Source organism: Gastrolobium bilobum, unplaced genomic scaffold, assembly GCF_033153095.1.
Source record: "Gastrolobium bilobum isolate Gb01-03AN ecotype WA unplaced genomic scaffold, APGP_CSIRO_Gbil_v1 utg20014, whole genome shotgun sequence".
Classification (NCBI taxonomy): domain Eukaryota; kingdom Viridiplantae; phylum Streptophyta; class Magnoliopsida; order Fabales; family Fabaceae; genus Gastrolobium; species Gastrolobium bilobum.
Window position 1 is genome coordinate 49,989 of NW_026898992.1, and position 13,794 is coordinate 63,782.

The 13,794-nt window shown below is 31.8% G+C and overlaps 1 protein-coding gene and 1 non-coding gene across 2 annotated transcripts; both read right to left on the reverse strand.

Moving 5' to 3' along the window:
• Positions 1–617: 617 nt before the first annotated feature.
• LOC133286086 (uncharacterized) lies at positions 618–1,742 on the reverse strand. Its single transcript, XM_061483433.1, has 3 exons — positions 1,408–1,742; positions 916–986; positions 618–799 (listed from the first exon to the last, which is right to left on the reverse strand). Exons 1-3 carry the CDS (start codon positions 1,740–1,742, stop codon positions 786–788), a joined length of 420 nt encoding a protein of 139 aa, XP_061339417.1. The 3' UTR covers positions 618–785.
• An 11,537-nt stretch (positions 1,743–13,279) lies between these two features.
• LOC133286087 (small nucleolar RNA R71) lies at positions 13,280–13,386 on the reverse strand. The gene has a single exon (XR_009748082.1). It is a non-coding gene; the product is annotated as a small nucleolar RNA R71 (small nucleolar RNA).
• Between the last annotated feature and the right edge of the window lie 408 nt (positions 13,387–13,794).

Consider the following 13,794-nt stretch of genomic DNA (forward strand, 5'->3'; position numbering starts at 1 on the left):
ACCCGGGCAACGAACCCGGATACTCCTTCCGTGTCCTTCATCTTCATTCCCTCCAACTCGGCACCAAGGGTTTGAAGCCGGACTTGTTTAACCCGGTTAGCTCCTCTATAGACATTTGCCAAGATGTCCCAGGCTGCCTTTGAGGTCTCACAATTTGCTATCTTCTCGAACCCGGATTCGTCTACAGCTCGGAAGAGCATGAATAACGCCAGCTTGTCTTTTGCACGCGTCTCTTTCAACGCTTTAGTTTGAGCCGCCGAGTAGCCTCCAGTATCCTGTGGTTCTACAAAACCTGCTTGAACATTCTCCCAAGCGTCCTGGGATCCGAGAAGAGCCTTCATCAGGATGCTCCAATTCTCGTAGTTCTCCTTCGTCAACTTAGGTAGTGCCATATCACTCCCCCTTTCCATAGCTCTGATACCAATTTGTTAGGAGAAGAGTAAAACAAAGGATTTTTACTAAGGCAGAAGTTGTAGCTTTTACATTCAAACAATAGATTTAAATTACAAAAATTGTAACTCTACAATAAAGACACTTAACATCACAATAAACTCACATAATTTCAGAAACTTAAAAACATAAAACTGACATTTAACGTTTGTTGAATTAAACCCATTAAAAACTAAATTGATTGCTGAATTAAACCCATTAAAAATTAAACTGACACATAACTCCACATTTAACGTTTATTCAACAAAGACCTTAATTAACTAGGGAAAATTAGATGGAATGTTGTTTGCGGAAGAAAGACATGATGAAGTCAGTGACAGTTGAAATTTCTTCTGTCAGTATGCACCACCTGAAGTAGAAGTAATAAATGTATCACGGAACTGAGTTTGAATAGCTTATACAACCAACATGTCACTCTTTTTCAAATAAGTACTCAGAAAACGTAATGAAGGCTACTTTTCTCACCAATTTTTTTTGGTGTTTTGCACTTGAAGCATTCTGTCCTGCTAGCATAATTATGCACTCCACAGCCAATTCTGAAACATTATGCACAAAGGGCAAAAAAAGGTTAAAAAGTATTTTTACAGTAGTTCACATTTCTTATTGTGTAATATAATTAACAGAGTTATTTTATGTTGACTATCATCAGTATTGTTCTTTCTCAACTATTCTTCCTTTTATCCTACAATTTCGTTCTTATCATCAATGTGCAAGGGCAAAGTCTGACTCACTCTGTCTCTCAGGGTGGAAGAAAAGGACTAGTATACCAAATTCAATTCATGGAAATGCAGCTTCTGTGGGTAAACTTAGTTGCATGTTTTTAAATTCAGCTTTTATGATAGTTGGATATAGCAACAGAAGGCAGGCTATTTATTGAGCTAATGAGGTTAAGAAAATTACACGAACAGAAGCAAAACTATTTCAGTGCTGAAAATATATGAAGATATGTGAACTGACCTAGTGCAAATCCAGTCACCAGTCTTCCATCCTGGGGGAAAATTGTTATCAGATCCACCTCCAGAGGCCTCAATATTTGTCCCAAATCCACAAGAATAATCATCTTTCAATGCACCACATCTATAGCAGCTTGATCTGCTAGCATAGTTGTGAGCTCCACAATTCATAGCGGTGCAATACCAATCCCCTGCCAATGCTTCAGTCCAGTTGTACCTATAAGTTGATGGGTCAGGACCTCCAAATTTGGGGTATCCACAACTTTGACATGAATCCCTCTTCTTGAAATTTATGTGCTGGCAAGCATCACACATCCAATCTCCTCCAGACCAACTCATTTTTCCTATTATATATATATATATATATACATGAAATTAGTTTTCATCAACTCACAGTGCATGTATCCTTAAACTCACATGCCAATGAGAAATACTAATAAGTCTTCTACACTTATGAGTACCTAACTTGGAGTTGAAAAGACAGGCAAAGAGATCCATTAAAGTATTGTTTGCATAGGGAACTGTAATCTTAGTATACTCAGTAAAGATTGCACGTCTTGTTTATTTTACAACGCATAATATAATTATTGGAGCTTCAAGTACCCTAATTTCTATATGATTAAACCATGAGGATCCATTTTACAAAAGATGATTGCATGTGACATCCATGTATAGGTAAATTATCTGTGACTAAATTATAAACACATAAACAAGAAGTTTACCTTATAGAAGAATAAAGAGGAAGTGTGACGCAAGCAATGATTTGTTGTCCTTAGAGTAGTAGTTTAAGAACAGCTTGTGAATCCAGATGGTGAGTCTAGTGCTTGGGTTGGGAGACTTTATATACTGGCCGGTTATAAGACCTACTGTGTAGGGGACAAGATTCATGAATGTCTCTTATTGTTTTCTGATAATATAGATATCAATTTAAGAACCCTTTTGAGCTTGAATGGTAGAGAATAAACAAGCCTACTTTATCTTGAGCTGAAATAATGAACTATTATTTACTTGATCAGAGTCCCTTATGACCTGTCATAGATCAACTATCTTAGAAGTTAAAACATTTAGATCGATTAGCAAAAATGATTTTATATCTCTGCCACTAATATGATTTCCTTGGCATGGGATTACAAGAGTAAAATTACTTAATGTTTTAGATGAAATTGCTTATGTAGATAAAATTGATTACTATTGATATATTGTCTTCCTGTTGGTTCTGTTATTCTTACTTCTTAGTGTGGGGAAGTGGGCTTCTAAAGGTGGGAGACGATAGTGCATGATTCCGACGCATTATTGCAGAACATATCCATGGGATGTGAGGCGTTATGAGGGGAAGCTGTTATATGGCAGACTCAATGGAATCCAATATCCCCTGAAATCCACGTCCCCCCCTTGAATTATATGACTATATTAGGTAACCCGATCCACGACTTATCGCATCCCTGCATAAATGCATGTTGGGTACCGCAGTTATGGAAAAAGTATCAAATTGCTAAAACGGTGGGAAAAAAATAGGAACTAACACTTGATATTTAAAATAAAATTCCTCAACTCATACAGTAAAAATTATGAATAGTAGTAGAAGAATTTTCACTAAGCGGAAAAAAAATTATGATTTCTCTTAAAAGGTAAGGGGATAACAATTGCATTATATGTTGAAATAGGAGAGTGAATGCACATATTTTTATATAAAATAGGAGAAACACTCACAAGATATTATATGAATTTTCCTTATGAGAATATGGTTAACCTAAGGAGGGACACATTTATTTATGTGGGACAATGTTCATGCCAAACTGCGAATCACCTTTATCTCACACTAAAAAGTTGCAAACCATCTAAATATAAAGAGAAAGCAATTACATTATATTTTGAAGATATAACAATTATATGTAAGGAGGATAAGCTTATATATAAAGATTATTTTCACCCCACCCTCGCTAACTGGGTTTTAGTGGAAAGTGTTTTTTTTTCGCGAAGAGAACGAAACTCCTTTCTCTCTATATAATATATATATATATATGGGTAATGTTTTCCTCCTTTTACATGACACAAGTAATTTTCTTACACAAACATAAAAGTGGGCCCATCAATTTTTTTACTTTTCTTTTATTTTAAAAATAGTGGACCCCACAATTGATTGTCTCTATGACATGACCTAAGAATTTTCCTACAACATAATATTAGTTTTTCCCTGTATATATATATATATATAGGAGAAACACTATGAACACACCATATGAATTTTCTCAGAGAATGGGATGATGAAACTAATGAAGGAGACCCGTAATTTTTGCTCTTACAATTTTCATCTACACCATCAATTATGCCAACCATATCCCCATTAATTTAAAAGGGGCGGATCATCTTTATCTCAAAGTGAAAAGTTGCAAACCATTTTTACCTCAAAATCAAAATTTGCCAACATTTTTATCTCAAAGTAAAAAGTGGCTTTTACATTTTTTTCTCACTTTACAATGCATGCACTCTGTACTTGACACTCACCCAACTTGCAAATAAACCTTCACTGGATAGGCTTGTGCAATGCATGGTGTCCATGCAGTTAAGGATTGAATGAAAAACATTATGGGGAATATATTCCTACCTCATGCACATCCATTTTCAAGTTCTTTTTTGCTTTGTTTCAATTACTTTATAGCAATAATAGAAATGCCATTCGAAGATTCACATTCAACAACTAACATCAATCCTTTGTTTCCCTTCACTGCTTACGAGTACCCTAAAAAGCATGTCCAAATTTTAGGGCAACATGAACTCAAAATATAGACCTCAAGGATATGATTCTCCTTCCCGTTCCCCACGCACACTGGCCTGCCACATCTTGGCATAGTAGTATAGACAGAATACAACTATACAAGCATGGCTAGGAAACTTTGTTTTATTAATTTTAGAGGGCGTTTGGTAGATCAAATTTTTTTTATCTGAAAAACTCAATTACTGGGAATATAATGAGAATATGAGTTTGGTAGAAAAGTTAAAAAAAAGTTCTTTGGTAGGCCGAAATATTACCAAAAAAATTAGTGTAAATTTTCTAAGTCTACATTTGGTTGAATGTAAAATATTACTAGAAAAAGAGATGAATTTACAAAAATATATTAGTCTCTCTCTCTCCAATCTTTTTTGGGGACATTAAGTCAAGGGATATTTGTGTTCTGAATTGAAAAATGCTACTTTTTCATTTGCTTGGGTAATGAGAATACCTCCCTCTACCAAATGTAGAGGGTGGTATTATCAAATGATCAAATTTTGCTAATATTACACGTAATAGTAGATTGCTATGTAAATGAGATTGATAAGAAAATTATTTAAAATATACTACCAAACGTTATATTCTTATATAACCACCCTCACTTTTCCGGTCATGTTAAAAAAATCTCCCACCAAACCCCTTTTCTTTATTTTATTAGCAATAAGTAAGTGCTAAGAAAATTTTAGAATAAGGATCGCGGCGAAAAGGCACCGTGCTGACTGGACAGGTGAACCTGGTCATCTATTTTTCATAAAATATATATAAAAAAAGTCCAAAGTGGAATTTGTGTGCAAGAGTTGCGGAAACGGATCTAACAACCCTTAAATATAAAATCTTAATCTCTAGTTAGTTGATTCTATCTTCATTCTTCAGTAATGTCAATTGAAATTGTATAAGAAAAGATACAAAAAAAAAAATTTAGCGAATTAATGGTCATTTGCTTTAAAAAAAAAAATCTTTTTTTAATACAAATATGAGAATTAAACATATATCATAATATAAACTATGTAAGCCCTTCATCATTAGACCAAAAATCTAATGGCTCAAAAAAAAATCTTGACTAATATAAAAAAAAATATTGAAACTTGTATTAAACCTCTTGCCTGAATACTATCCAATCACTAAGCCTTCCTTTTCTTTCTCATTGGTTATTAGTTTCTTTTTTTTTTTTGAAAATAAGTTATTAGTTTATGGGTTTTCGTTTTATCCTTTAACATAACACAACAAACTTTCTTACACTCATAACATTTTGTGAGGTCCACACTTTTTAAAACAAAAAAATAAATAAAAAATTAAGACACGCAAAACGAATTTTTATAACATTACACAATCATTTTTCCTATAACATAACTCTTATAAATCCCTTGGTTTATTACAAGTTATGGTTGATGCATGTTATTCGATCACGTGACTCCTTGTAATTCTCAATTTGCAACTTTACTTTTGGACTATTAAACTGACACGTCATCTCTTGATTTTAGACAAATCATTATTTTTTTATTTCTAAATCCAAAATATATCAATTTCCGAGGACTACGTACAGTTTGGCTTTTCGATTTACAAAATTGAACCGATCGACAAAATTACCGTAAAAACTAAGGGTTTTATAAGAGTTATGTTGTAGGAAAAGTGATTGTGTAATGTTATAGAGATTTATTTTGTGTGCCTTAATTTTTTATTTATTTTTTTGTTTTAAAAAATGTGGGTCCCACAAAATATTGTGATAGTAGAAAAGTTTGTTGTGATATGTTAAAGGATAAAACGAAAACCCAAAAACTAAATTTAACATAAGAAAACCCTGATTTATCCTTTTAACAGCTTCCCCACAGAGTAATTTTGTCGGTTCATATTTATCTATACTAATGTATAAACCCGTGGGATGCACGGACGAAAAAAATCGATTTGTTTGGCATGGTGGGTCGGTCTTTGGAGTTGAGTCTATTTTGTTACTTCTAACTATTAAGTATTTTATATCAGCATGTAATAGATTTTTATATTTATTCTGTGGTCATTCCAAAAAATATATCTTATACTTTAGTTTGTTTTGTGGTCATTCCAAAATATATCACTGTAGTTTTAGCTTGTCTTGTGGTCATTCAAAAATTACAAAGTTTGACTTGGCTTCTTTCAGTATTTTTCAGAGATAGACTTTCATTTATTACACTCAGATTTACAAAATAATAATAAATAATTATTTTTTGCAAGAATTTGTGTCGTTAGTATCTGAAATTTTACAAATTTATATTTTCAAAAATTAAAATCATATTTAGGAATTTAATTATAAAATTAGGAATTTAATTATAAAAATATGTTGGTAGGCGGGTCGAGCAAGCCCTCCGGGACAAGCTCAGTTTTTCATCTTTAACTATCAGCATTTTATGTAAATAATTATTTTTTTGCAAGGATTGGTGTCCTTAGTATTTTGAGTTTTACAAATTTGTATTTACAAAATTTGAAATCAAATTTATGAATTTAATTATAAAAGAAGAAGTATGAAATTTTAATTTAATTATAAAAATAAGTTGGTGGATCGGCCCTTCGGGCTAAACCCAGTTTGCCACCTCTAGCTATCAGCATGTAAAATGTTTTTGTACTTATCCACAAAAAAGATCCTTATAATTGCATTTAGATTTTTATATTTTATCTCAGAGATGGACTTTCATTTATTACAATCAGAATTACAAAATAATAATAAATAATTATTTTTTGCAAGGATTTGTATCGTTAGTATTTGAAATTTTACAAATTTGTATTTACAAAAATTAAAATCAATTTAGGAATTTAATTATAAAAGAAGAATAGTGGAATTTGAAAATTTTGAAATTTTAAAAAGTAATGTATATTAATCATAAAAAATATTAAATATTTTTAAAAATATTTATGTTAAATAGTTTTTAAAAAAATTACTTGTACGGAATTCTTTTACCCTTTTGTATTATTATTATGTTTTCGAGTTTTTTTTGTTTAAAATAATATTCTGGAATATTCACTTTTTTTAAAGGATATTGATTTTTTGAAACTAAGATAAATTTAATTAGAAGATAAAAAGCTTCATATGCTTGTATTATATTTTGGAATTGAATAGCCATCAATTTCTCTTCTAGTTCATATTCTCAACATGAGCATACAAAACGAGCTTTTCAATGCTTAATTAAATTGAATTAGGCTAGACACTTATACAATAGGCACAAACAAAATTAAAAAACTAGAAGGATAAATTAATAGTGATAATTAAAGCAAAAAATTCCTAAAAGAAATTTTGTTTTGAAACTATATTGCTGGGTGCACTGGTCTAGCATCTGACACACTTCAACATTCTTTGAAGAAATAGAAGATGGTTTTATGAAGGTCAAAGTAGTATCATTCTTATCCAACTCATCACTCCCATCGTCATGGTAAGCATATCTGTGAAGAATAAACATAAATTAAAGAACATCAACAACAATGCGAAACAAATTATGTATGGAGATGAAGAATATAAGGGAAAGCTCATTTTGCTCTTGCAGACATTAAAGATAGAAAATAGAAGAACTTTAAGATAAAGGAGAAATTTTTACCGTTTCGAATTTTGAGATGGTGCTCAAAAAGCACAGATAACACACAGAAGAGAAAAAGACAGAACTTGCCAAAAGGTTGGGATGATCCGCGCATTATGTCATTGCTCGTTGTATACTTTAAAGTTAAGACATTTTATTATATCATTTCATTCATTCATGATATTAGATTATGGAGAAAATACTTGTAGAGGAAAAACAGATGGAGAAGAATGTCATAGATTCCTCTTAGGAAGTACAAAAGCAATATCTCAGTGATTCCAAATCACCCATCAGTTTTATTCTACAACAAAGCTGCAAAAAAAAAAAAGCAAAAATATTACATGTTCATGTGATAGAACAATAATCTGAGAAGATGAAGAAGATAAACACATAGATAAGAGAAGAAATATGTGCACAAAAGTTAATTACCAAATGAAAAACCAATAACACATATCCTATTTATACACGGAATATTTGCATTTTTTACAAAATATTTTTCGTTTTTTAATGATTATTTTTTAACAGAAAAGTAATGGGATAATAAATGAGCTGTCTGTCACCAATAATTGTTCAAATGTTTTCCCACCCTATAAAATTCAAATTCAAATTTAAAATTTAAAATTCAAATTCAAAATTGAAAATCAAGATTTCAGAAAGTAGTGAGACATTAAATGAGTTGTCTGCCACCAACAATTGTTAACATATTTTTTCAATTGAATTTAATTAAAAATTCAATTTTATTTAATATATTTTTATTTTTAGTCTTTTTTACCAAAGAAAGAAAGGTTTTAAATATTTTGTAGTGTGAACACAGAGTTGAAAGTGAAACAGAAAATGACACATCAGCAAACTTGCCAAAGAATGAGTTTCCTTTAGAATATTAGATAAGATACTATAAAGGTATGAACGAATTTTTATAAAATAAAAAAAGTTTATTGCATTTTCTCAGCTACTTAGTTTTTTTTAAAAAAAAATTATTATAATTTATTATGAAACAGTCGTACTAATTTTTTGTACGAAATTATTTTGACATATTTTAAAAAATTTAATTTTAACCATTCAATTTTATACGGAAAATTTAAATTAAATTCATAAAATTAAAAAGAAGAATATTTATTATTTTAAAGAATATAATTTTATGTCATCTTAAGTGAAATAATCGTATTTTTCTGTATTTTTTTTTACATATTCTCTCATCCACAAAATTAAAAAAAGAGAAAAAAAGAAAGTATTTTGAAGGAGAGAAAGTATAAAAAATTAACAGTTGTGTATTTTAAAATGACAATTTTTTTTAAAAATTAAATAATTAAAATTAATTTGCTGACAGAATATACTCATAACTCTATTGGTGTGATTCCTCTGAGTCTCTAACCATGTATGGAGGGATCCACCATTTGTTGACATGGATAAAATAGTCAAATTCACGAGTTTTAATTTTGTGCTTTCAGTGTACATCCAAATCAGTGAGTCGGAAGAGAGAGAATGAGAGAAGAGAGTGAGGAGAGATACGAGAGAAAAATATTTTTTTTTCCAAGTGTTATTATTTTAATGGAAGGCTTACCATGAACCAGAACCATTTTAAAATTTTCCCAATTTTACAGTGGCGTCAATATCAATTATTGCCTGTTGACCCTTCCTAAGTTCGATAAGGAGGAATATTAATCCCCATTTTTAACCAGACAAGATGAATATTTCATCAAATAATAGTTGAAAGATATTATGAAATAAAACCTTAGACAGTTCCCTCTTTATACTCGATTTGTGGTCAATCTCTTTCCCTTTATCAGTACTCGGGACAATTCCCAAAAGGGAGTCACCCTTTAATAATACTTTGGAGAATCCACATCTCACTGACATTATTACATTCAAAATATAGCCGTTACTTTTGCATTTTGAATATTCTTTGTTCGTTAAATGGGCCTAATAGCATCAGCTCCAGCCGAAAAAGGCTAAGACTACAAGATATTTTTGGTTTTTATAATTAGTTTTCATTTCTCAGTTTGTTCCAACTCAATACATGAAAAATAATAATCTCTCAAGTTATAGTCAAGCATCAAAGGCATGGAATTTTATTTATATACACAATTTAAATCTAAACTCAGAACCACATGTTTAAAAAATTTAAATTTCTTTGACTGGGACCAACACGCATTAAGAAGATATTATTATTTACAAAAGGTTATTCTTTTAATGGTATTATCTTTTGGATTGTTTATCTAATAAAATGTTGAAAATTATCAAAATAAATTTCTTTTACATTTTTTTTAGTTTTGATATATTTTATTATAATAAAAACATAATAAAGAACATTAAAATGAGACAACATTATTATTTTATTATACTACAAGGCCTAACTTAAAATATAATTTTGCATAAAATGGAATAAAATAAATAATTTTTTTTTTTTGCATAAAATTAAATTAAATTTTTTCTCATCACAGATTGTACGAGCATGCCTTTTATATATTTGCTTGATGTATATTGGAGAATTAATTCCCATAGCTATTAGTCTAAAACTTAATTTCTAATAATTATACAAGATTACAAATTGTTATCAACTGGTTTGGAAGTCAAAAGAGAGGAAGTGAATTGGATTCGCAAAATATTTTTTAAAACACTAAGTTATATTCGTTGAAGCCATTTATGTGGGAGTTAAGATGATTGATGAAGACAAGGACTTCTCGGACAAAATATTTCAATCAATAATACAGAGTGACGTAATAAAGAATTATAAGAAAGTTTAAATTGCCAGAAATTAAAAGAGATACGGATAGAACATTGCAAAGAGAGATTTATAATGATCTATCTACTCATTAGAACTTACGTCTAGTTCTCAAGTGATGATGAACTTGAGATTATTTTTTGCTATATCTCGAAGTATTAATAGGTGATTGGTATTTTTACATAATTGGAACATATTAACATGAAATACCTTATCTTTAATTAGTATTTGAGCCTGGATGCCTCATCCTTAACTTTCTGAGAGATATATCATTCTCTTATGAAGATTACAAGATTGAAAGAAAGACATACACTCTCAGAAGAGCACATATTATGTTAAAAAAAAACTAACAAATTCTTTAAGGCCATCTTAATATACTTTAAAAATAGAACAAATGTTGTTGAGATGATTAATGCAGAGAGTTATTATTATTAATAACCCGTACCTGTATGATGAGTAATTAAGGATTTGCATGATTGTACGAGATTAGTTACATAAAAAAATCTAATTAATGTGGTGTAAGTCACTTTTCAGATAAAAGCGCAATTGAACTAAATTTTCAGTAAAAAGTACAATATTTCAGAAATTATAAAAAATTAGTTAATATTAATATCCATGATAGATCAGTAAATTTATGGATTTTGAGTTAAGTTGCATGTAATATCCCCAACCTAGTGTGATAAATCCCTAGTTCATCAAGTTCTTCAGCATGAGTTTGTATTAATTTGTGTGATTAATTGGATGAAAAAGAGGTTAATATCCTGGAAATCCCTCAAGTGTAAGTTCTGAAAGCTTTGTTGAAAATCTACACTGTCTTGTAGGGAAATGAAGCTCAAGGAGCAGCAGATAGAAGAAGAAGATTATGGAGAAAGGGAGAATGCTTAAGTGTTGAGCGCTAAAACATCCACACAGACCGTTTTAGCGCGCTGCTACAATTTGAAGGCAAAAGTTGCTGGTGCCGAGTGCTAAAACGTCCACACAGACCGTTTTAGCGCGCTGCTGCAAACTAAGGACAAAAGTTGCTGGTCTTGGGCGCTAAAACTCCCTGACCAAACGTTTTAGCGCGCTGCTGCTGCAAAAAGACTCTGGTCTCGAACACTAAAACATCCAAGCCAAGTGTTTTAGCGTAGGAGTTGGTTGGAAGCAGTTGAGCATTCACCAGACATGGACGCTAAAACATTCAAGAGCTCACGTTTTAGCGCCCAAGTTAGTTGAAAGCAGTTGGACATCCGTCAAATATGGACACTAAAATGCCCATATAGAACGTTTTAGCGCCCATGTTAGTTTTCAGTTGTAATTTGTAACACTATAAAAGGCAAGAGCCTTCACATTTCTGAAAAAGGAATCCACCATATCTCTCTCTCATATATCAGATCCTCTGATCTGACTTCTCTCTCTTACTTTCAAAATTCTTAGGAGTAGTGTTGTATTAGTTAGTGTTTCATATGTAATTGCACTTGAAGATTGAAGACTTACTATCATGACAATGGAGTTTGATCTTTCTTCTTCCATTGTTTGTATTTCAATTATGTCTGAGTAGTGTCCTTTGTAGTCTGATTCAATGGAACTCAAGTTTGAAGTCATGAATAATTAATTAGATGTTTTGTTTATCTATTATGTGATTGTATGAAGTTGTCTTGATTAATTCTTCATGTTGATAAATAGTGTAGAACAGACATGTTTACATTGTTTCTCTATTTTTGACAACTTCATCATTAGTGTTCTAGTAGTCAAGACATTGATGCTAGGATTCTGATGTGGTCTTAAGACCTTAGTGATTAATGCATGTATTAAGAAAGGAATCACCAAGACATTGAGGTTTCTGATTAATGTACTATCAGGGTAGTAAGACATTACATCTTGAGATGATAAGAAAAATGTTGACCAACATCACATAGTAGATAATTCATAATGGAAATTGGTTCATCCATAAATTCATGCTTGAGGGAAATTGACATCTGACTACTTGTTAAGTTATATTCACATCTTATTGTTTATCAATTCTTTAATTTTATGCAATTTCAATTTCTAGTGACAAGAAATCAATGCAATTCAGAATTTTTCGGTTGATTCAACTTAGTAACATTTGGTTAGTTAGTGCTTGACACAAATCCTCGTGGAAACGATCTTTACTTATCATTTTATTACTTGTTTGACTAGTGCACTTGCTAAATCTGACAACAAGTTTTTGGCGCCGTTGCCGGGGATTTGTGTTTCAACATTGACAGATACCATTGGTTGTTGAGATTGAATCTTTTATTTTTTTTAGCACTTTATATTTTTTGTATGAATTTTTGTTCTCTTGTAATTCTGGTGTATGCGAGGTACTATTGATCAAAACTCTTTGTTATTTGACCCTGAATTAGAAAGGACAATCAGAAGGAACAGGAGGGCAGCCAGAAAAAGGCAATTACAAGAAAGGGGTGAACCAAGTATTACAGTACAGGAAGAGATCATGGCAGAAAATCATGTGCAACCACCACAGAAGACACTGGGAGATTACATGACTCCTGTTGTCATTCCACCCATTGGAAGTGTGGTTCGACCTACAGTAGAGCCCAATAATTTCGAATTGAAGCCTGCATTAGTACAGTTGGTGCAGAAAGAACAGTTTGCTGGAACAAGTGCAGAGGATCCATACCTGCATATTGAGAACTTTTTGCTGTTAAGTAACACTGTGAAAATCAATGGAGTGACCAGAGATGCCATTCTGTTGAGGCTCTTTACTCATTCACTGAAGGATGATGCCAGGAGATGGCTACAATCATTACCACAAGGGAGCACTACAACTTGGGATGATCTACAAACCAAGTTCTAAGCCAGATTCTTTTCAGCATCCAAGAGGGCAAAGTTGAAGGATGAGATCACAGGATTCAAGCAAAAGGAGTCAGAGTCTATCTATGAGGCCTGGGAGAGGTTCAAGACTCTCTTGAGGAAATGTCCACAACATGGAATAGAAGTGTGGAATCAAGCAACAATATTCCTCCAAGGGTTGACAACCAACACCAGGACATTGGTGAATGCCACAACAGGTGGTTCATTGACAACCAAGACCCCTCAGAAAGCCCTTGACATCTTTGAGTCTCTAGCATCTCAGGAGTTTGACAATGCTCTGGTGAGTGACAAAAGGACAGAAATTATTAAACTTGCAGCAAGTTCAGAAACAACAACAACAACAACTAGGTACTCTCACCAAGCAGCTTTCTTCTCAGAAGGTTGCTTCTGTGGACACTAATTTGTGTGTGCCATTTGTGGGAAAAGCCATGTTACTGATGACTGTGACTATGGAGGGTCTGCTGAACAAGCACAAGTTAATTGAGTGTGTTATGACCATAACAACCAGAGGAATTACAACAACGAGGG